The 22,851-nt window shown below is 41.4% G+C and overlaps 1 protein-coding gene across 4 annotated transcripts in view; it reads right to left on the bottom strand.

Moving 5' to 3' along the window:
* Positions 1-21,727, bottom strand: part of vap (RAS p21 protein activator vap) — a 117,174-nt gene extending 95,447 nt beyond the window's left edge. Inside the window, exons 1-2 of one of the 4 annotated variants that reach the window (XM_033384140.1) lie at positions 21,540-21,727; positions 20,491-20,792 (exon numbers count right to left, since the gene is read on the bottom strand). In XM_033384140.1, coding sequence (XP_033240031.1) covers positions 20,491-20,692 — 202 coding nt within the window. In that variant the 5' untranslated portion in view covers positions 20,693-20,792; positions 21,540-21,727. The remainder of the gene's footprint in view (positions 1-20,490; positions 20,793-21,539) is intronic. The other 3 variants (XM_033384141.1, XM_033384142.1, XM_033384143.1) reach the window with 3 other exon arrangements.
* Positions 21,728-22,851: the final 1,124 nt, after the last annotated feature.

Raw genomic sequence — 22,851 nt, 5'->3', positions numbered from 1 at the left:
ACCTAAACCGTCTTGTGAACAGGTTTACGGATGCGTGCAACAAAGCCTTCAAGGCAGCATGCCCTTCTACCAGACCAAGGGGGAAAAAGAAACCCCCCCTGGTGGTCTAAGCAACTAGACACCCTTCGTAGAACTTGTAGGACTCTATTCAATAGAGCCACAAGAACTAAGGAGGATACTCACTGGGCAGACTATAAAACCAGTCTAGCACTATACAAAAAGGAAACGAGGAAGGCTAAAAGAGCCTCCTGGCAAAAATTTTGCTCCGAAATCGAGGAAACCTCGGAGGACGCAAGACTCCGGAAAGTTCTATCAAAAACTACCCCCTCGGTAGGTTACCTCAAAAAGAATGATGGCACGTGGACCAACTCTAGTGAGGAGTCCCTACACATTCTGCTCGACACGCACTTGCCCGGATGCACATCCACCGAGCCGTCACACCTCCCAGGAGAGGGATCGGTAGAATCGATGGACCATATCCTTACAAAACGGAACATAAGTTGGGCAGTAAACAGCTTCAACCCGTTTAAATCGCCAGGCCCGGACCAGGTAATCCCGGCCCAACTTCAGAAGGCCGGGGAGACGGCCATCAACTGGCTACATAGTATCTTCAGGAAGATACTGGCGGTATGTACAATACCGCAAGCGTGGCTTAAGGCTAGGATAGTTTTCATCCCTAAAGCAGGCAAAGCCTCACACTCAACCCCGAAAGACTTTAGACCAATCAGTTCATCGTCTTTCCTACTCAAAACCTTTGAGAGACTTATCGGGTTACAATTACGGACTACCATAAGTCCCCAGCTGTACTCAAGTGCGCAGCATGCCTACCGGAAAGGAAAATCCACGGAAACGGCACTTCACGAAGTGATCTCGAGTGTAGGAAAATCCCTGCATCTCAAAGAATACTCACTAATAGCTTTTCTCGATATCGAGGGAGCCTTCAACAACGTCACACCGGGCGCCATTACAGAAGCCCTGACTGACCTGGGGGTGGACCGTCACTTGGTGATGCTCATTAATCAATTGCTCATACGCAGGACGGTGACATCATCGATGGGATCGTTCACCCAGTCAAGGTATGTCAACAGAGGAACCCCGCAAGGGGGAGTTCTGTCTCCCCTTCTATGGAACATTGCAGTCAATAAGATTCTTTGCGACCTGGAAGAGGGGGGCTGTAAAGTAGTGACATACGCGGATGACGTTGCAATTATCTTTGCGGGGAAATACCCCCAAACACTATGCGACCTAATGACCGCAAAGCTTGCTCGATTGTCCGAATGGACAGAATCGCGCGGATTGGGACTAAATCCTTCGAAAACGGAACTCGCGTTATTCACAAAAAAATACAAGGTCCCGCCCCTCAACCCCCCCAACACTAAACGGATACAGGCTCTCCTTCAGCGAGGTTGGAACCTGAATGTCAAGGATAAAGTGAGGAAAAAAAAGGCAAAAAAGCTATCGGCCTAAAGTGGGGCATGAACCCAAGCATAGTCCGATGGATATATCTGGCAATAGTCAGACCTATAATACTCTACGGAGTTACTGTCTGGTGGCCTGCCCTAGCAAAAAGGACAATCACCAATCAGCTGGGCAAGGTTCAGCGAACAGCCGCCCTCTGCATCAGTGGAGCTCTTCGAACTACACCAAATGATGCGCTAAACGCCATGTTATGCCTTCAGAGCCTTGACTTTGCAGGAAAAGAGCAGGCAGAAATGGCAGCAATACGTCTTAGAGACTCTGAGCAATGGGTACCTCAGCACATAGGTCACCCATCTATACTTAATAACAACAACATTGTCCCAACAAGAACGTACTATCAAGTTCCAGGGGAGTACACAAAGAATCCCTTCAACACTATCATCCCTCATAGAGACAAATGGCTCGAGGACCCCCAGGCCCAGATGGGGCCATAAGCATCTTCACGGATGGCTCGAAGCTGGACGGCAGGGCCGGAGGAGGAATCTACTCTGAACAGCTAAACATAAGGCACTCCTTAAGGATTCCGGATCACTGTAGCGTCTTCCAATCGGAAGTTACAGCTATCAGGGAGGCTACGAACTGCCTTCAAACGGTGCGAACTCGGCTACTGTGGCAAACTGCCGGAAACCTCTTCACGAGATGGCTGAGCAATTTGCTATCAGCCTTCTATGGGTCCCGGCCCACCGGTACATTTAGGGCAACTGTATAGCGGACGAATTGGCTTGATCTGGTACTACAACCCCCCTTTCACAATATAAGGAGAATATTTGTGTGCCTATGGCCACCAAGCTTATCATAAAGGAGATATACAAGCGAGCAACTCGGCTAACATGGCCGACCATAGATAAGAAGTGCACCTCTGAGCTCTGCACGCTAGGCAGGAAAGGGTGCAGCGTAGTCATACGTTCCCTCACAGGATATTGGCTAATAGGCACCCACGCTCACAGGCTGGGTGCCGCACATAATGATTTTTGCCGCATCTGCAGAGACGAGGACGAGGAGGAGACAGTGGAACACCTGTTCTGCTCCTGTTCAGCTCTCAGCAGGAGGAGGCTACAACACTTAAGCTCTGCCTTTCTCAACGCCATCTCGGAGATGTCTACGTTATGTCACAGAAAGATCGCAAACTTTATTGCTTACATTAAGTCTCACTCTTGCAGGGAGGGAATTATCCCAAACGGTATCACAATGGGCCGAAACCGGCCTAAGTGTGGCGGGCTCCGGGCGATACTGGCAACAGCCTCTACTTAACCTAACCTACTAAACGAATTAAGCATGCGTTATGAATACAAATATAACTAGAATCACTATTTACGAGAAAGGTATGTCAGTATTAACAATTTAAGAAGAGGAAGGGAAGTATTATGGATATAATATGGTAGTATGGAAGTATGAATATAATATGGTAGAGGGAATTATAATCCGAGCATAGGACCCTTAACGGTTCATGCAAGGAATAATTCGGTCTATAAAGGGAAACGGTTGTTTCTAGTGGATCTAATGGGAATGAAGTTTATGCGTTCATTCAAGTTACCATAGTTCAAGGTACCATACCTTTAGTGTTTAAAACAAAATTTCTTGTGGTATATTTTGTTTGTCAATGTGTGACAAATAAAACAGGGGAACCGAAGAATAACAGGAATCAATACAAGTGAATAATTTGGAAATTCTTGGCTTTTTGGCCATGAAACATCCATTTAGCTACAGTCTAAATATAAACAAATAATTCTTTTTTTCTTACAAGAATGGACCGAAAGTCTTATTGTACAGAGGAAGAAGCCCGATTGGATCTTAGTCTGAAAAAAGAATTCAAATCTCTTCGGGCCATTGCCAAATTAATGAAAAAATCTCATAATTTTGTTTAAATGTTCTAAAAATTAAAACCTTGCCAGGAAATTCGCCGAAAGCCACAGAAAAAAACAACAATTTATCACTACATACTTTCTTTTTTTTGGAAAGAGGACCCATTTAAGTCGTCAAAGGCTACTGCAGCAGAAAATGGATTATAAGTTAGTGCTCCAACGACCCGTAGACGGCTAAAACAAGCCAACCTTCCATGGAGAATAGAAAAAAAGGTCCCACCTACGCGTCAAAAAAGTATAACCTTGGGGCAAAATTTTGCTAAAGATCATAAAGACCTGGCAGGATGCGCCGGAGAGAAAAAGTGGAGAAACCTTTTATGGAGCGACGAAACTAAAATAAATTTATTAGGGAATGGATGTTAAAGCAAGGTAGGAAGCCCTAAAGGAAAGGAGTTTGATCCATGCTTCACAAAAAACTGTCAAACACGGAGTTGGCAATTAGTTATAAGAGGCTGCTCATCTTGGTACTGCGTATATCCACTTTTCCTGACAACGAACATAATGAACGCTGAGCAATACGAGTCCATATTGGAGAACATTATGCTACCTTATGCTGAAGAAAACATGAATTTCCATTGGTTATTTAAGTAATATAACGACCCATAGCACACATCAATGCTTTGAACAAATTTTTCAAGACCGAACCATTGACGTTTTAATGTGGCCTTTTCAATTTTCCTACTTAGAGTCTTAAATTAAATTAAATTAGCTGAGTTTACATTTTCAAATAATCATACATTTTGAGAGGGCGTCCGAAAATTGTGGTATGAGACACCTATAGAAACCTGCCACAAGCTTATGAAAAGTATGCCAAAAATAGTTACACCGGATATTAACTAGTAAACTCTAATAAGGCAAAACAAAATAAGAAAAAAAAAAAAATAAATAAAAAAATCAAATAATCAACTTTTACATAACAATACCTGAAGTGTACCTATTATTTTGATCAGCCTGACATTTACTTTGAAGTACAAATGGATCTATTTTCTGTTATAACAATATCCTATAATATAATCAAGTTTATCTTATTGAAAACAAATACTTAAAGAATAAGTGCGATTTAATTTTAGGTTTAATATATTGAATAAACCCGTTTTCTGTTACGTTAAAGTTTCCGTAGATGCGTGTATCTATTAATATTATCATGAGTGTACGTGACCCTTTTTAACGATTACCTAAGGATGGAAGGTTTAATAAAAGCAATCTACTATGAAAAGATGGCAATCTTACATTTGCTTCCCAACTAGGGCCCCGCAGAGAAGTTTTTTTTACTGGTTCTATACGGTCCTGGTAACATTTTGTACTAAGGGCACCATTATATAGGGGTTATCCAATTTCTTTGACTACCTCTTTATAAACACAAGCACGCCCACTTGGGGTCTAATATAGCACCAAGCTTATACACCAAAGTAATTCTCTGAAGAAAACCGCCGCATAGGGTGTAGGGAACCAACAAGAGACTAGAACGATGAAATGTCATTCTTTACATTTTGAGACATTAATGTGCAACAACTTTCCACAAAACCAGGACTGAAAGCTTAACATCATCTGCATACATGAGTACTCCAGATTTTGTTAATGCCGAGGGCAGGTATTAAGAAAGAATGTAAAAAGAAAGGAGCCTAGATGGCTGCCCTGCGTTACTTCAGAAGTAATCTGACAGTTGAAGAGACGGAGATTTTAAAAAAGACTCTTTGAGACCGGGAATAGGGGGTGGCTAGAAATCCATCTCAGGAGGTTGAGCAGAAACTCTAAAAGGTCACGTTTTGTGCTAGAAGAGAGTGGTTCACAGAGTAGAATAGTTTACTAAAATCTGTGTAAATAACATTCATCTGTCATCCAGTCTCAGTCTATACTCCGTCAAGTAAAGACGCGCCAACTCTAAGCAGCAGCGAGCGGACCGAAATACAACACACAAGACCTAACGCAAAAACATTCAAGTGCACAAAGCAAACTCGCAAAAAAAAACCAAAAACAAACACACCTAACCAACAGTTAGAGCATTAGGTGCAGCGGGCGTCAGCCCTACAACATAGAAATATAAGGCATCAAAAGCGAACTCAAAACACAAAAGGTCATTGACGCAACTTAAATTCACAAACACAAAGACGGCTTACTCCAAGAAACCGGTCTGATCATCCTCACATTCGATACACCAACACTCCCCCAGCATATCATGATAAGATACGAAATGAAAAGATACGAAATTCTCAAATGCAATAATTGCCAGAAATTCGGTCACCCAACCAAATACTGCAGAACCCCCAAAATCTGCAAAAACTGCTCCGAAAACTGCAGCAACTGCAAACATAACACCAACATCCAAAACAACCACAGCCCACTAGACCCCAAATGCCCGGAATTCCTCAAGCAAAAAGAGATTGCAATTATCAAATCCTCCGGAAAAGTAGACTTCTTAACCGCAAAAAAAATATATTTCCAACGCAACACACACCAATCCACACCATACGCCGAGATAGCTGCAAAAACACAAACAGTAGTATCGACCCCCAAGCATCCTTCATCATCCACAACACTCAGACCACACAGCACAAAAGGCCAATTACTAACTACGCAGACATCTCAGACTCAAACACACACCCATCCAAACCAACCAAGCAAACCACCCAAGAAGAAATGGCCATGGACACAGACCTCGAGGCCATAACTAAAACGAAAAACACCAAAACCATCCCAGATACCGACCGCAAACTCCGAAGCTGGACTAAAGAAAATGACAAACTTAACCTAGTCACCAAGCAACTCAAGGCAAAAGATAAATAAAACTACAAATCTAGCGTCACTAGGTTAACAACGGTTAACGTCACTAACAACACCCTTTCTAACCAAATTTACAACGAAGAAGAACTCTAAATAACAACAATAGTATTAATATTCACTTCAAGCCCCTTAGAAGTAAATGCCAACAATATTATGCAACTTAAAATAATGCAATGGAACATACACGGCTACAAAAACAACTACATTGAATTACAAAGTCTCATGAAACCATATAACCCCCTAATGGTTGCCCTACAAGAAACCCACATATCCAACCCCAACTATATCCCTATCCCAACAAACTATTCAATATACTGCAGCTATAACCAGCTTAATGCTTTTGGAGGCACAGCACAACTCCATATCCCACACCCAAATCCCTCTCAACTCCGACTTTGACGCAGTAGGTGTCAACATCAAATCAAAAACCAAAGTCAACATCATATCCTCATATATCTCCCCTAACAAACCCTTCAACTCCCGCAATCTACATAACGTCCTAACCGTAACCACAAACGACCCCACTCTAGTCGTAGGAGACTTTAACAGCTGGCACCTCTAATGGGGCTCACCTAAGGCCAAACTAAGAGGGAAAACTTTAGCCTCCTTCGTAGACGAATCCAACTACATCCTCCTAAACGACAAATCCCCCACCCACTTCTCAACACACAAGACATTCACCCACATTGACCTCTAGCATCAGCAACTATTGCTCCAGAACTCCTTTGGGAAGTAATAGACGACCTCCACGGCAGCGACCACTTCCCCATACTAATCTCTCTTTTCAACCACCCTTGCCTTCCAAAATTTACCTCAAAACCGTCCTTCAAACTGAAAAGAGCCGACTGGGACCTCTACCAAAAACACATCCATAAACTCAACTCCACTACCCAAACAAGCGACGTCAACAGGGAAAACGCTCTAATTAAGAAAATAATAATCCAAAGCGCCCATCGTTCCATCCCCCAAAACAACACTTTCTCCTTCCCCCGTACCGTTCCCTGGTGGAACAAAGAACTAACAATCCTTAAAAGTTTAAAAACCACTAAAAGGAATAAACTCAACCGAGACATAAACAACACAACCTACATAGAATATAAAAAAGCCAAATTCAAAAGAGCAATCAGGGAAGCTAAACAGAAATCGATTCTTAATTTCACAACCCAAATACACCCCAACTCAGACACATCCTAACACACATGGTCTAACATCAGACGACTATGCGGACTTTACCCTGTCAAAAACATTTACAATATCTTTAACCCACATACCCAAACAAACACAACCAACCAAACCGAAATAGCCAACTCCTTCGCCCACACGTGGTCAGATGAAGCTCACGATCGTAATTTCTCCCCAACATTCCGTACGAACAAATCCCACACCCTCAGCACTATAAATCGAAAAGGACATTACACTCATAGAATTCTTATCAGCACTGTACTCCCTGAAAGGAAAAACCCCCGGCCTCGACCGCATCTCCTACTCAATGATAAAAAACGCACCCCCGCACCCATAAAATCAGAATAATAAACCACTTTAACAAAATACTCGACTCATACATCCCACAATCACTCAAACTCAGCCTAGTCCTCCCGATTCTAAAACCACTAACAGACATAAAATCTTGCCTAGCCAAAACTCTCGATAAGATAGAGGCAAAAAGGTTATGGTGGTTTGTTTTGAACAACAAACTAATTCACAACAGCCAACTAGGTTTTAAAAGAGGCAAATCGGTACTAGATAGTCTACTCTACGTAGACCACCTAGCTATCAGAGCCATTGCCCTAAAAAAATATCTAACCTTAATATCCCTTGACTTCACCAAAGCTTTCGACAAAACTGGAATTCATTCCATTATTCAACAACTAAAAAAATGGAAAGTAGGTCCACGAATGTTACAATATGTCATAAACTTCATGTCAAACAGGAAAATCCTCGTGAAAAGTGGCTCGAACCACTCCCAAACGGCATATCCCAAGGCTACCCCATCTCAGTTATCCTTTTTATACCAGATACTCAAAATGAGTATTGGGGTATATTAGATTTGTGGTAAAAGTGTATGTGTGTAACGTCCAGAAGGAATCGTAAAGTATACCTCATAAAGTATATATATTCTTGATCAGCATCAATAGCCGAGTCGATTGAGCCATGTCTGTCTGTCCGTTCGTCCGCCTGTCCGTCCCCTTCAGCGCCTAATGCTCAAAGACTATAAGAGCTAGAGCAACGATGTTTTGGATCCAGACTTCTGTGATATGTCACTGCTACAAAAATATTTCAAAACTTTGCCCCGACCACTTCCGCCCCCACAAAGGGCGAAAATCTGTGGCATCCACAATTTCGACGATACGAGAAAACTAAAAACGCAGAATCGTAGAAGATGCCTATATCTTCTAGAGTGCAAAATCTGAACCAGATCGTATAATTATTACAGCCAGAATCACGAAAACAATTTCACTCTTTCTCGCTCTGTCTCACTCTAACACACAGGTTTCATGGTCGGTTTTGCCAATTGCAAAATATGAGTTCAAGGATCTCAGAACCCATAAGAGCTAGAGCAACCAAATTTGGTATCCACACTCCTGTGATATCGGACCTTGACCGTTTCGTGTCAAAATTTCGCCACACCCCCTTCCGCCCTCGCAAAGGACGAAAATCTGAGGCAACCACAAATCTCAGAGATTATTAAGGCTAGAGTAACCAAATTTGGTACACACACTCCTTTAAGATCTCACTATAAAACGTATATCTCCGAATTTCGCCCCACCCCCATCCCCACATCATAGAGAAGGACTATATCTATCCGGTTGCTGAATTTGGATCAGATCAGATAATTTTTGTAGCGAAAAGGAACAAATCAATTTGCATTGGCTATGCAGCGCCCGACGTCACGCTCAGACTGATTTTCTGTCTCTCTCGCACTCTTTGTCGTGTCGTTTAATATTAGCGGCGTCTGCCGGAGGAGAGCCATACTGACTTAGTATCGGGTATAACTGTAGAGTTGCGGTGTCCGCAGCAACTCACAACGTTCCCCCTCGTTCTTATAGCGTACAACCAAAGACTATACAATACCAAGATGTTGCATGAGGAACAAATTCTTTTTCAATTTTCGTTTGACGCTTCATGGCACGGGTGCGCGGGGCGAGTACTTAAATTCTCTTTTACGCTACCTTCGCCTCCGAAATGCTACTCGGCTTCGTCAATGCCTCGGTCAGCGTCGAGTCGGTGTGTCGAGAGAAAGAATACAAAAACAAAATATGAATCGTCTGCCTGCCGAAACCGTAGGGCAGCGTGGTCGCTGATGTCTTTGGCGCGGCACAGTGGGGACTCAGCCGAAATAGTCAAAAAATTGTATGAGTGCTTTAGATAAATTTAATGTACGCATCTAATAGAGAATTTTGCAATCGAATTTTCAAGATAGTTTTAGTTTAGAAGATATAAGCACTCAAAGTTTAACATTTTTTCAGTGTGCAAATATTTATTGAACTCATATTCACTAACTAATTTAGCAAGCTGAGACGGCCAAAGGTCCCACTGTGCCGCTCCAAATACATCGACGATCCACGACCACCGCTTCGACGGTGCTGAGGCTCGAGAGTCCAGAATTGCTGAACCGACGAAACCGATGGGCAGCGGGGTCGCGGTAGAGACGAAGTACAGGCGAGAAGGGAATTAAAACCCCGCGCGCTCCCTCGTGCCTTTTGGGTTCTAATGTTAGGACCCGCCATAGAACAGCTTTTTGGTCGCTCATGCAACATCTTGGTATTGAATAGTCTTTGGTACAACCCACTGTCCGAAATCTTATCCTTTCACAAGCAGATCAAATTCAGTGCATACGCCGACGACTTCCTCCTTATCATCCAATACAGCAAAAGGAAAAGCGCCACAACCGACATCCAAACAATCCTTAACCAAATATACAACTGGTGCACTCAGTCAGGAGCAGACCTCTCCAATGACAAAAGCCAACTCCTACACATATGTCGCAAACATAACTGCAAACCAAAATTCCTTACTGGCAACACATCCATCAACCAAAACAGCTGACTCAGACTACTAGGCCTCACACTCAACTCCAGATACAACTGGAATGCGCACATCAATAAACTTAAAATAGAACTTGCCAAGCCACTGGGCATTATCAAACACCTCTCATCCTTAAAATACACTGCCACACCTCAACACTTGTACAAATTATGAAATCTCTAATCATAGCCAAAGTAGACTTCTGCCTCGGATACGCACCAAAAAGCCAGCTGGGTGCATTCCGCACCACACCCACTAACAACCTTCTATCCGAAGCCAACTTACACACCTTGGAAAACAAGCGAGATTTTCTAACGGGCAAAAAACCTTAACCTTAACAACCTCATCCATGCTAAAGACACCCCCCTAAACTCACTCCCAAAAAACCTAAAAAAAAAAAACACTTCTAAGCACGATTGACAGAGCCAAACAAATTTCCCAGAATAGCTCATACCGTTCTCCCCGATTAAAACCTCCAACACCAATAAATTCAACATGACAACCATCCTTCAAGCAACCAACATCACCCTATCCAAACACAATAAAAACACCACCTCCCCCAATAGTCTTCCACCAACTCTTCCACAACAAATCCAACCTCCACCAACACACCTTCCTATACAAAGACGGCTCCAAAGCAGCAGGCATTACCAGCTATAGCATCTGCAGTAAGACATCAACCATAAAATTAAACCGCAACAAACGCGGAAGATACGCTATCTGCACTAATTCACTCTCCTCTATTTCCGCAATTACCAATCCCAACAATTTCTAGTACTACCCCACCACAATCCGTAACCTCGTCACCAAACTATTCCCAAAAATAAGAATTATCTGGATACCTAGCCACATTGGCATAAAAGGGAACGAAATTGCTGACACCGCAGCCAAAACTACCTCCAAACAACCCCTCACATATACTCCCAATAATAATTCTAACGAGATCTCACTATTCCTTAAGAAAATCCTCCTATCGAAACAAACAGATCTCCTCACTAAGACTTCCCCCTGGTACCAACAAGTTATCAATCGATCTTCCAATCATCCTCCCCCCAAAAACCTAAACAACCTTAACGGAAGGCACCAAGTCATCGTAAACAGACTGAGACTAGGGCACACAAGATTCACCAATGCCCACTACATGGATAATACATCCTCCAACGCATGCCCACTGTGCCACAACCCAACCATAGACATAAGACACATACCATACACATGCCCGCTCTCTCTCTGCAAAGATCCTCAATATTCCATAACGCAAAAATAATCCCCAACTACCTAGTTCAATCGAAAATCATTTACTACATATAAACTCAAAAACTATCATCCCTGTACATATACATATACACAACTAGTATACTAGATAATAATTCCGTTACAACATATAATATCATATAAAACCAGTCCTGTACATATGTATATAAGTTCATACATACTCAAGTGTTTAATTATAACATAGCGAGCTTAAGGCCTCAGTAGCTATAGCCCCATACCTTGTTAATACCTAGTTTTAACTATCTATTAGCTTTATATAATAAAAATAAAAAAAACATTCATCTGTAAGTGTTCTTGAAAGCCTTTAATGATGGCAGTTGATCGCGCCCTGTAAATCCATGCTGAGCTGATTTGAGTGATTTGCTGAGGTTTTGCAGGTGCGCAGCTAAAATGTTCTCAAACAGCAATAGGTATACCAGATAAATTGGATGTACTTGTAATTCTTTGCGTCGGACTTATAGAGAGGAGAAATAAAAAATTTCTTCTAGATCAGTAGGAAGCAACATTCAAAACCATTAATGAGGTTATTAAAGTTCGCAAACTGGGATTTGCAAAAGTAACGGCGACACGTTCAGATAGCCTACCCGACCTATCCAATACAGTTGGTCCCAGATCGAGCGACACTTCGAAAGTGGGATGGTAGGCGTCTTCAGGTGTAGTGAGCGGAAGGTCTCGGGTTAACAACACTATGGTCGGATCCTATACAAAGCAAGCCGTAGAAAAAGTCATGTCGTGACATGGCCAATAAATTATTAGGGCTCGCTAACCGAAGACCAAACAGTTCATGGCAAGTTTAAGTACCCAAGTCTTTATCTGATAGCAAGGAAGAAACAAATTTTATAGCAAACAGGGGCTGCTCGTATTAGGGCCTGTTTTGATACCGTCCACGGTAATAAACAAATGGCGAAGTGCTAATTCATACGCATTCAATAAGCGAACAAAGGTCGTTTAAGGTTTCTTTTCAATAAGCATATATGTAAGTTCGTTTTTATGTCCAGTGTTTACAGCAGTTCGATCACATTCAATTGTTACAAGAAAAGGATATTCAATTAATTTTTTAAAAACTAGACAATATTATTTTAATTGTGTGCTGCTTTTCCCGAATTGAAATAAGACCGATGTTTTCTGAGCCCGGTTCAGATATTAATGAGCTATTTTTAATCAGTGATAGTTTTTCGCGCTAAAACAGTACATAACTACATTTTTGTCTTTACGACCGTCAAAATAAATAGCCATCATACGTTTAATTCGTTGAACATATCTTCGCGAACTTTCTCAAGCTGTCCACGAATATTATGAGGTTATTCAGGCAGGTTCCGTTTTTCATTTACTTTTGCGGATAACGTTTCAAATTTTTTACTTTCATAATTTCTAAAAAATATTTGTTCTAAAGGGCCTTAGCTTTTATCATATTCCGAATAAGTATTGGCATACTCTCGACTAAATTTAGTAGGTGCTGGCAAGGTATCATGCGCCACTCCGACCTCACGCTCTCCCAAAGACTCACCCAATCCCTTCGGTGCAGACTCGTACTTTTCCAATGTTTTTTAAACAGAGCCCATCGATTTTTAATGCGATTTAGATCTGGGCTATTGAGCAGGCCACTGGATTAAGTGAAAACTCGAATTATTGGGACGATTTTTCACGAACTTAGCCGTGTGCGTCGGGTTACCGTCTTGCTGGAAAGTGATCTCGGATATGGGGAAGAAACATTTGTCTATAAAATTTGACAAAATGGGTTCCTAAATATGAAAATAATATTCTTTCTTTATTATTCCATCGATTTCCCTCTCTCACAAAAAGTGACTGCGCATCTTATATTTAGCGAGGAGCATAGGAACTGGACCACGGAAGATTGTAAGAAGGTAATTGGGTCAGATATACCAAAATAAACCGTTTTCAGTCTGATCGAAATAAATACTACTGATACCGCTCCAATGGTCAAGGAAACAATAAAGCATGGACGAGGAAGCCCGACGGTGTATAGCAGCTACACTATTGTCTTTTTTCATTATCACTAAATTAAAGAATCTTAAAAAAAAAACATCATAAGGATTATTCCTTTTTAAAGATTTTACAGGCGCTTAAAGTGAAAAGTGAAAAACATGTATCCACATGTGCTCGCCACTGTAGGTGCCAATTTTATGTAAATGCATCAATAATTATTTTTTTTTTCTTTTTGCAATTAAGGTTCTTTTCGTTGTATAAAAAGCCGTTTACTTTTCATTTTGAAAACGAATAAATCTTGCGGAATGTTTAAACGGGAGCTAAAATTTATGTGTATTCAAACGTAAATCGGAAAACTTTTGTGAATGTGAAAAGCGGAGCCTGGCTGGTTATTTTTGTTTCCGGTTGTTTCCTGTCGTTCGTACCATAAATATTTATATTTATGACATATCAAACTATCGTCATGTGATAGGAGCTTGATTTTTTTTTACACATTTTTTAACTTTATGGAACGGAGCAAAATTTTGAATTACACTTCTAACAGTGTGATATCACAGGAGTCTGGAGACAAAATTTGACTGTTCTAGCTCTAATAGTCTCCGCTCATGAAGTCTAGGCGCTCATAAAAAGTGACGGAAAGACCAACATAATTATATCGACTCGGCTATTGATGCTCATGAATAATATAGTACATACGTTATGAGGTCGGTAACGCTTATTTCTGGATTTCTATTTTATTTATTTCTATTTACATACACCCACTTTCACCACAAATCTAATACACATTTTGATTATCGGGTATAAAAATTGATTTTGATTTGATTTTTTAAAAACTACAAATAACAGTTATTCCGAAACTTTCATTTAAAAAATCAAAAATAAAACTTAAATTGATTATCATTTTAACCAAGTGGTGAATTACCATACATTTTTGAGCTATAATTCAAGTACCTTTCAAATGATACATCGCATGTCCTTCAAGGACGAATATTAAGGATCCTACTATTTTATATTATATTGAATTATTTCTTGCACATTATTTTGCAGTACTATATGTAGCATTTACTAGCAAGCAAAATATTAATTGTTAAGACCACAATCTTTTTTTTCACTATAATAGTTTAATAATTTCACAAATTATTGACCTTAACTTTATTGTTTGAGTATCTTTTCTGCCAGTTTCACTTCACCCTAATGTGCATATGTATAAATACGCATTTATATATGTGTATAAGGCTGACCTCGCAAATAACAGTTGACACTTTCGGCGTGACTGATAAAAACCTCTCATTTCTTTCAGAAACACATAACACAAGGGAAGAGACAAAAGGTGTTCTGCTCAGTGAGAGACCTGCGTTTTTTGGTTTGCGGAAACGGAAACACACAATATTTCGTTCCCGTTTATGCTATTTTCCTATTCATATATTAAATACGGCCTTGTCGGAAAAGAATCTGTTGGGTATCAGTAGTTTCAAACAATTTTGGAGCGATGAGCACAAAAACCACGTCTGGTAGATACGGTAGCTTATATTCAGCAATTTTATTTATTTTGTTCGTTAGCATACACACCGGGCCGGACTAAGAGTATTATTCGACCCGTGCCGAGAGTCAGCCTAGCTGGGGGCCCGGTATATAAAACTAGCCCAGTCGTTAACGGAGAGCTCAGGGACTTGGCAGCCCCCTGTTCTAAGTATGCCTTATCCGGGCAACGTGGATCTCTGCCCGGACGGACCGTACCCCTTCTCTGCAGCTCGTGGGAAAAGAATGGAAGAATCAAAAACAAAACAAAATGAGTCTGGCACTCCCCAAATGCCAACAGGGGAAGGCAGCGGCACAAGGGCCTGGCCCAACCCGCAAACCAGCAGTAAAAACCTGGGTGCCCGCCTCCATGAAGGAGCCGGAACGCATCCTTAAAATGCTGCAAGGATGCAACCCCCACCTCCCAACATCGGACTGGAAGGTGGTCAAAGTTGAGACGAAACAGGGCCCCACAAACCAGGCGGTGGTCGTCCTCAACAAAGAGTCGCTGGCCCCGATTGAGGCTGCTAAAGGCGAGCTCAATTTTGGGTTCAGCTCGGTGACCGTAAAGGACTACAAGTCGGATGCAGCGGCCGGGGCGCGTCCTATCGACAAGCCAGTCGAGCAGGACGCTGCCTCGGAAATCGAAGCACCCGACGATCACACGGAGACAGACCCAGAGGGCTACTCCACCGATGGCACGCTGAGATGCGACTTCGAGGCGATGTGTTGCCGAGGACGATCCAGATGCCGATATTACAGTGGTGGAGAACACTAAGGATGTCCTTGAGGCTCCTTCAGATCAATCTCCACCACTGTAAAGCAGCATCCGTTGCTCTTATACTCCGCCTCAAAGAGAGCGGAGCAGACGCAGCCCTAATCCAGGAACCTTGGATAGTGAGAGACAAGGTTTGTGAACTAGGGTCGAAGGAGTACAAGATAATTGTAGCTCAACATGAAGGTAAAACCCGCACCTGCATTCTCGCCAGAAAGCACCTTAATATCTTTCTGCTCCATAATTATAGCGATAGCAAGGGATACATCTAAGGCTGATGTCGTCTTACATGGCCTATGAGGAAATCGATCCTCCCAACGACGTTGTTCGCAAACTAGCCAGCGACAGCGAGAGATCGGACATAGACCTACTAATAGGTTGTGATGCCAACGCTCACCACACTCAATGGGGGAGCTCGAACACAACTGTAAGGGGTGAGTCACTTCTCAGCTTCATCCTTAACTCTAATCGATTCATTCGGGGGCAACTTTAATCGGGGCAACTTTTATAATTACAAATCGACAGGTGGTTACTGACCTCACCTTAGTGTCTCACAAACTTAGTGAGTTCAAGAGTTCGCAAGTCCTTGATGACCACTCTTTCTCCGACCACAGATACATCGAGAACACACTATCCCTCGAGTGTCCGAAACCTAAGGACTATATTAATCCCAGAAAAGCCAACAATTAACCCCTCGGTAGGGTAGCTTAAAAGGAATGACGGCCCGAGCACCAACTCCAGTGAGGAGTCCCTGCACATTCTACTAGACACGCATTTCCCAGGGTGCACAACCATCGAGACGGTACATCTCCCAGGAGAGAGACCGGTAACCTCGATGGATCACATCCTCACAAAACGTAACATAAGCTGGGCAATAAACAGCTTCAACCCGTTCAAATCGCCAGGCCCAGATCAGGTAATCCCGGCCCAACTTCAGAAGGATGGGGATACGGCCATCAACTGGCTACAAGGTATCTTCAGGAAGATACTGGCTGTGGGTACAATCCCGCGAGCATGGCTTAAGGCAAAGATAGTCTTCATTCCCAAAGCAGGGGAAGCCTCGCACTCAACTGCAAAGGACTTTAGACCAATCAGCCTGTCGTCCTTTCTCCTCAAAACCTTTGAGAGACTCGTCGGGCTGCAACTGAGGACAACTATACACCCTCAGTTGCTGTCAGGCATCCACGGAAACGGCTCTTCATGAAGTGATCTCAGCGGTAGAGAAATCTCTGCATCTCAAAGAGTACTCACTCATAGCCTTTCTCGATATTGAGGGAGCTTTCAACAACGTTGTACCGGGCGTCATTACAGAAGCACTGACTGACCTGGGGGTGGACAGTCATTTGGCGATGCTCATTGATCAATTGCTCACATGCAGGACGGTGACATCATCGATGGGATCGTCCGCCCAGTCAAGGTATGTCAACAGAGGCACCCCGCAAGGTGGTGTCCTGTCTCCTACACAAACACTGTGCGACTTAATGACCGCAAAGCTAGTGCAACTGTCGGAATGGACAGAGTCGCGCGGCCTGGGAGTAAATCCCTCAAAAACGGAACTCGTATTATTCACAAAGAAAAACAAGGTCCCGCCCCTCAAGCAACCAATACTACATGGATGCAGGCTCTCCTTTAGCGACAGTACCAGTTACTTAAGGTTGGTAATTGACAAAAAGCTTAACTGGAACCTGAATGTCAAAGACAGAATGAAGAAGGCAACGACTGCACTCCCAGGCCCAGATGGGGCCATAAATATCTTCACAGATGGATCAAAGCTGGACAACAGAGTCGGAGGGGGAATATACTCTGAACAGCTAAACATAAGGCATTCCTTCAGGCTCCCAGATCATTGCAGTGTCTTTCAAGCGGAAGTCATAGCAATCAGGGAGTCACTAGACTGCCTACAAGCGGCTGCCGTCACGGCAACCAAGCTAAACATTTATAGCGACAGCCAGGCTGCGATCAAATCGCTAAGCGCGATTTCCTCGAACTCGACCACCGTGGCAGACTGCCGCAAATCTCTGCACGAGATGGCTCAGCAATTTGCTATTAGCCTAATTTGGGTCCCGGGTCACCGGGACATCGAGGGCAACTGTATAGCGGACGAGCTGGCCAGATCTGGCACTACAATCCGCCTTCTCCAAGACAAGGAGGATATCTGTATGCCAATGGCCACCTGCAAGATTATTATAAAAGAGCAATACAAGCGACTATCAAACGATATGTGGCAAATAGTGCCACGATGTCGCATAACTCGACAAACATGGCCGACCATGGACAAGAAGCGCACCTCCGAGCTCTGCACGCTAGGCAGGAAAAGGTGCAGCGTAGTCATACGTTCCCTCACGGGACACTGGCTAATAGGCACCCACGCTAACAGGCTGGGCGCCCCATATAATGATTTTTGTCGCAGCTGTAGAGACGAGGAAGAGGAGGAGACAGTGGAACACCTGTTCTGCTCCTGCCCAGCTCTCAGCAGAAGAAGGCTACAGCACTTGGGCTCAGCCTCTCTACACGACATTTCAGAGATGTCCAAACTATGTCCCAGGAAGATAGCGAACTTTGTGAGAGCATCTGGATGGGATAATTGCTGACAGGAAGTCTCACAACGCAGGAAAGAATGATCCCATGCGGTATCACAACGGGCCGAAACCGGCTTAAGTGTAACGGGCTCCGAGCGAGCCCGGCAGCCGCCTCAACCTAACCTAACCTAGTTAGCATACGTTTGAAAGCCCTGGAGTGGGCTACTTCTTAAAATATATAGAGGCATAGAGGCACTGTAGAGAAACTTTGGTTTCGCAGACAGGTAAAAATTGAACGTGTGCTTTAACAATACACCTAGATATATATTTGGGTTAAGCCGTAATGACAGAATTTCAGCTTTTTCATTCAAAATATTCGAAATACATTTTTTTAAATGGATTGACTATAAGATGCTAACATTCCTTCATAAGATAGTATTCACCAAACAACCCCAATACCTGCACCAAATTCTTAGATTCACTAATTCCGTCAGAACAAATAATATTATCACCATTCGACATAAAACTTTAAATTCCGAGAGGCATTTCTTCGTCGATGTCATTCGCATTTTTAATCAGCTTCCGCATCACATGAAAAAGATAAGTAACCTTTCACAGTTCAAAACGCAGTTAAGAGCCCACCTTATAGTAGATTAAGAACCGCATATCTCAAAACCTAATTAAATAAAATTAAATAAAAGACAACATTACCTATAATTAATAAATGCCGAATATAACATACATATGTAACCCTAAATTAGAAAAGATTATATAATCATAATAGTTCAGTTTGACCCAACCAAAACCAATGTGACATCTAGTGACTAGTGCTCTAATTATAAGCCCCATGCTTGTAGCACTAGGAAAGAAAATAAATAAATAAATTTTTATTCATGACCAAAACATGTTGATTATATTTCTTTTCCGGAAGTATGGATTCACCCAATATTGGCGGATAATACAGGGTGCGCCATCTTTTAGTACGGTATGGAAACATCGAACAACTTTTTAAAAAAACAGCCGATTTCCATAAATAAGGTATTTTTATTTGGTTTGGTTCTTTACAATATATTTAGACTATGTTTTAAAAACAATATCAATTAAGTGGCCGCCTCTATTACAAATTGTGCTCTTTTTTCTGCGTTTGCCATTACCTTACGATATCGGTGGATGTTGGCTCATTATATCTGCCCGCAAATGCGAAATAATTGTCTAATGCTCGAAAAGGTAATGGCAAACGCAGAAAAACGAGCGCAATTTGTAATTGCTAATAGAGGTGGCCACTTAATTGATATTGTTTTCAAAACATAGTCTAAATATATTGTAAAGAACCAAACCAAATAAAAATACCTTATTTATGTAAATCGGTTGTTTTTTAAAAAAGTTATTCGATGTTTCCATACCGTACTAAAAGATGGCGCACCCTGTATTTCGCTATTTATCGTCTTTTTTCAGCACAATTATGAATACTTTCCGGGCTGCTTTCATACAAATTTTTGTTTTTATTGGTAAAATATAAAAACCGTGTAACCTTGGAGTATATACACCAAGGTCACACTCACCGCTAGCAATATGACAATCTTCGGCAGCAAACTATTTTTCTGATTTAAGTACTAACAAAGACTATAAAAACGAAAATATTGCATTAGCAACCAATTCCATTTCAATTTTCGTTTAATGTTTCGCGGTACGAACTCGTGGGGTTCTGATACTTAAATTCTTTCTTGTGTTATCCTTCGTCTCTAAACGCAACGTTGCTCTACGTGTTTTCTTTTACTTTTCTTGAGATCGACATTTGCGTGTCACTGTTGTTCGATTTTTCAGACTGAAAAGTAATTTTTTGTGCGTATTTATTGTTGTTTGGCTCTGGGCCGACTCAGCTGCTCAAGTCATTGACAAAAAAACGAAGTCAAGTTGACAGCAGGACCGAGGTCAGAGACAAGGCATAAGTAAAAATATAAATGAATATAAATAAATGGTCCCTCATTCTTTCGTATAGTCTTTGGTACTAGTAGGCTATGATATGCCAAGTTTTAAAAAACTTCCAAGTTCTGAAAAGATATTAAAGCTATCAATCTAACCTCAACTCTATAAAGATTGCCGCCTGGGTAATTTTTAAGCTTTCATATTAAGATTTAAGTCAAAATTTCGCAGAAAAAAAACCGCCAAAAATGATCTATTTTGCATTTGAATTTTGCGCACCTCTAAAATACATTAAAAATATACAATTTCCTTTAAATAATAAACTTATTTAACTTATAAAATCACATGGAACTTACTAGTTTTTATTAAAAAAGTTTAAACTTACCGTTTAGCAAATGAGGTCCCTCAAACTCATCCTGATCCAATTCCTGCGCCATATCAGTCAAATCAATTCCACCACTAGCCACCATGACACCCAAACCAGCAAGCGCTGCCATGTTACAGTCATCAGAGCAGCCCGTTGGTGATCCGAGTTTTTCTTTCTGAATAACAACATCCACATTACTCAAACGCATAAGATCTGCCATGTTGAGTCTAACTTCTGGTTAAGAAATGATATTGCAGGCTTATATTTCGGTATGCGTTGGAGACAAGCTGTTATTATAATGAACTCAACGCGCATTAATACTAGTTGAGTGTTGTAGATGATTTTCCACAAGTAATAGATAACATAAAAAGATTAGATAGATCAGCATTATGGGAATGAGTGAGCATTACAGTCTTTTCGTATGATTGAGATATATGTAATGTATTCCGAGTAACGTGTGTTTACAAGCATGACAAGCTTCTTTATAGTTTTTATGATTGCAATGATTTTTCTTGTGAGTGCGACTGGTCAAAGGATCTTTCTCCGAAGTATCTCGCATTACGATCCACGAGTATGTACAGTGTATATGTGTCTAATCAAAACAGCTGATTGATGCAGAATCGATGAATTGATCGTGAAAACCAACAAATTTATTTAACTGGTGAACACCAATATAAGCACGCATCAACATGATTATTGAAAAAAACTTCATAAAATTAAAAGACACAACTTCTGAGCCGCCATTTAAAAATATAACACGTTCACGTATACGACATTGAATATGTACATACATACATATGTAGGTAATTACACTACAACATAGTCTGCATGCAGGGCGTTATAGTAGAAAAGTTTAGATTTAGTATTTATAACCACATATCTTTGACCAATCCCCTTTAAAGCTCAAGTACATTTTGGTGGGAACTAATCGGTTTTGCATGCGCAACTGTCATTTACACACTCCACCCCTTTTTATATATGGTGACCCTAACAAAATAGGTATGTACGTAATTACTTTAGACACACAAGCAGCGCAAAAGGAATAATATAGAATTTTCTACACTTACAATTTACATCTGTTTTGTTTAAGAACCAGTACGCATTAATGGAATATTTGTATTACTAAATGTTTGTCCGGTAAAACAATGAATTTGTTTTCAAAACTGTTTGTCCATTGTCCGCGTCGAATTCTCGTTTCTGGGAGCAAGCGCTTGGGGCTGCAGTGTGACCGCAGAAGTATCCATAAAATATACCGTTTGATTCTCAAAATATACGATAAACATACCATGATTTCCATTTATTATTTTACTTTTTATCCAACTACACTTTAATTAAATAAAAACCTTATGAGACAAGCATGTGGTGAGAATGAGAAGAATTCATGAAGAATTTGTATTGAAGTGGTGTTAGCGCAGCAGCAGAAAACTATTTATTCATACTCTAAAAAAAAAATATATTAAGACCGGGTTTCGGGTTAACATATATCAAAACATTGAAGTGTCCGATAACGAAAATTGGATTTCTCATGAGAGAGTTAAATTCTAACCGGCTGCAGTTAAGAATTTGTTGGCTTTTTTTTTTTTTTAAAGATGAAGATGAAGAGATTATTGACAGCTGATTTCAGAAAATCAGTGAAAATTTTCATGTTTTCCTTACTCAAGCCTTTCATTTAAGCGGCAACTTTCTTATTACGGCAAAGAACAAAGAATTCATTTTCCAAATTTCACATCAGAAAGGAAAGTACGCAAGGCATAAACAGTTGATGCAATAATCAAAGCATCAATTGCTGTTAAGCTATTAAGCGTTTTTAATAACTGTTGCAATTTGAAGTTAATGAAAGTCGAAAGGCTGTTTATAATTCACAATTTATTTGCATATGTAAACCAACTTATCGCGTATTTACATATGGGGATGATTGGGCGAACGTTTGCTGCGAGGATGTTTATCTAATAGCTGCGACGATTAGCTCAAGACTGCCCATGCAAGGGCTGACGGGCCAATCTGCCGGGCCCTATGCAGCAAGCTTAGACGTGAGCGAGAGCGTATGAGAGCTGCTCGGGGACGCTGTTAAGCCGAGTCAGAGAGATTGCACCATAAGGAGGCGAAAGAATTCCGCTGCATGCGCATATGCGGTAGCAAATGATCTTTGCAGTGGGGGCATTGGAAACGACAACACCAAAATTCATTTACTTTGGGCCGAACCACTGGCAATAATTTAAAATATTTAAGCTGCTTGACCCGACACACCCTTTTATTTTTTTTCGTTACGTTTCGAGAAAACCGAACCGTTTTCTGTTTATCTGGTCGTCAACTTTATCCTAACGACAAATAACCGGCACCTGAACTCGAAGTCGAGAAACCGGCCATAAACTTTGCCAA

The sequence above is a fragment of the Drosophila pseudoobscura genome, chromosome X, assembly GCF_009870125.1.
Source record: "Drosophila pseudoobscura strain MV-25-SWS-2005 chromosome X, UCI_Dpse_MV25, whole genome shotgun sequence".
NCBI classification, from domain to species: domain Eukaryota; kingdom Metazoa; phylum Arthropoda; class Insecta; order Diptera; family Drosophilidae; genus Drosophila; species Drosophila pseudoobscura.
This window is presented reverse-complemented; position numbering and strand designations above follow the sequence as displayed.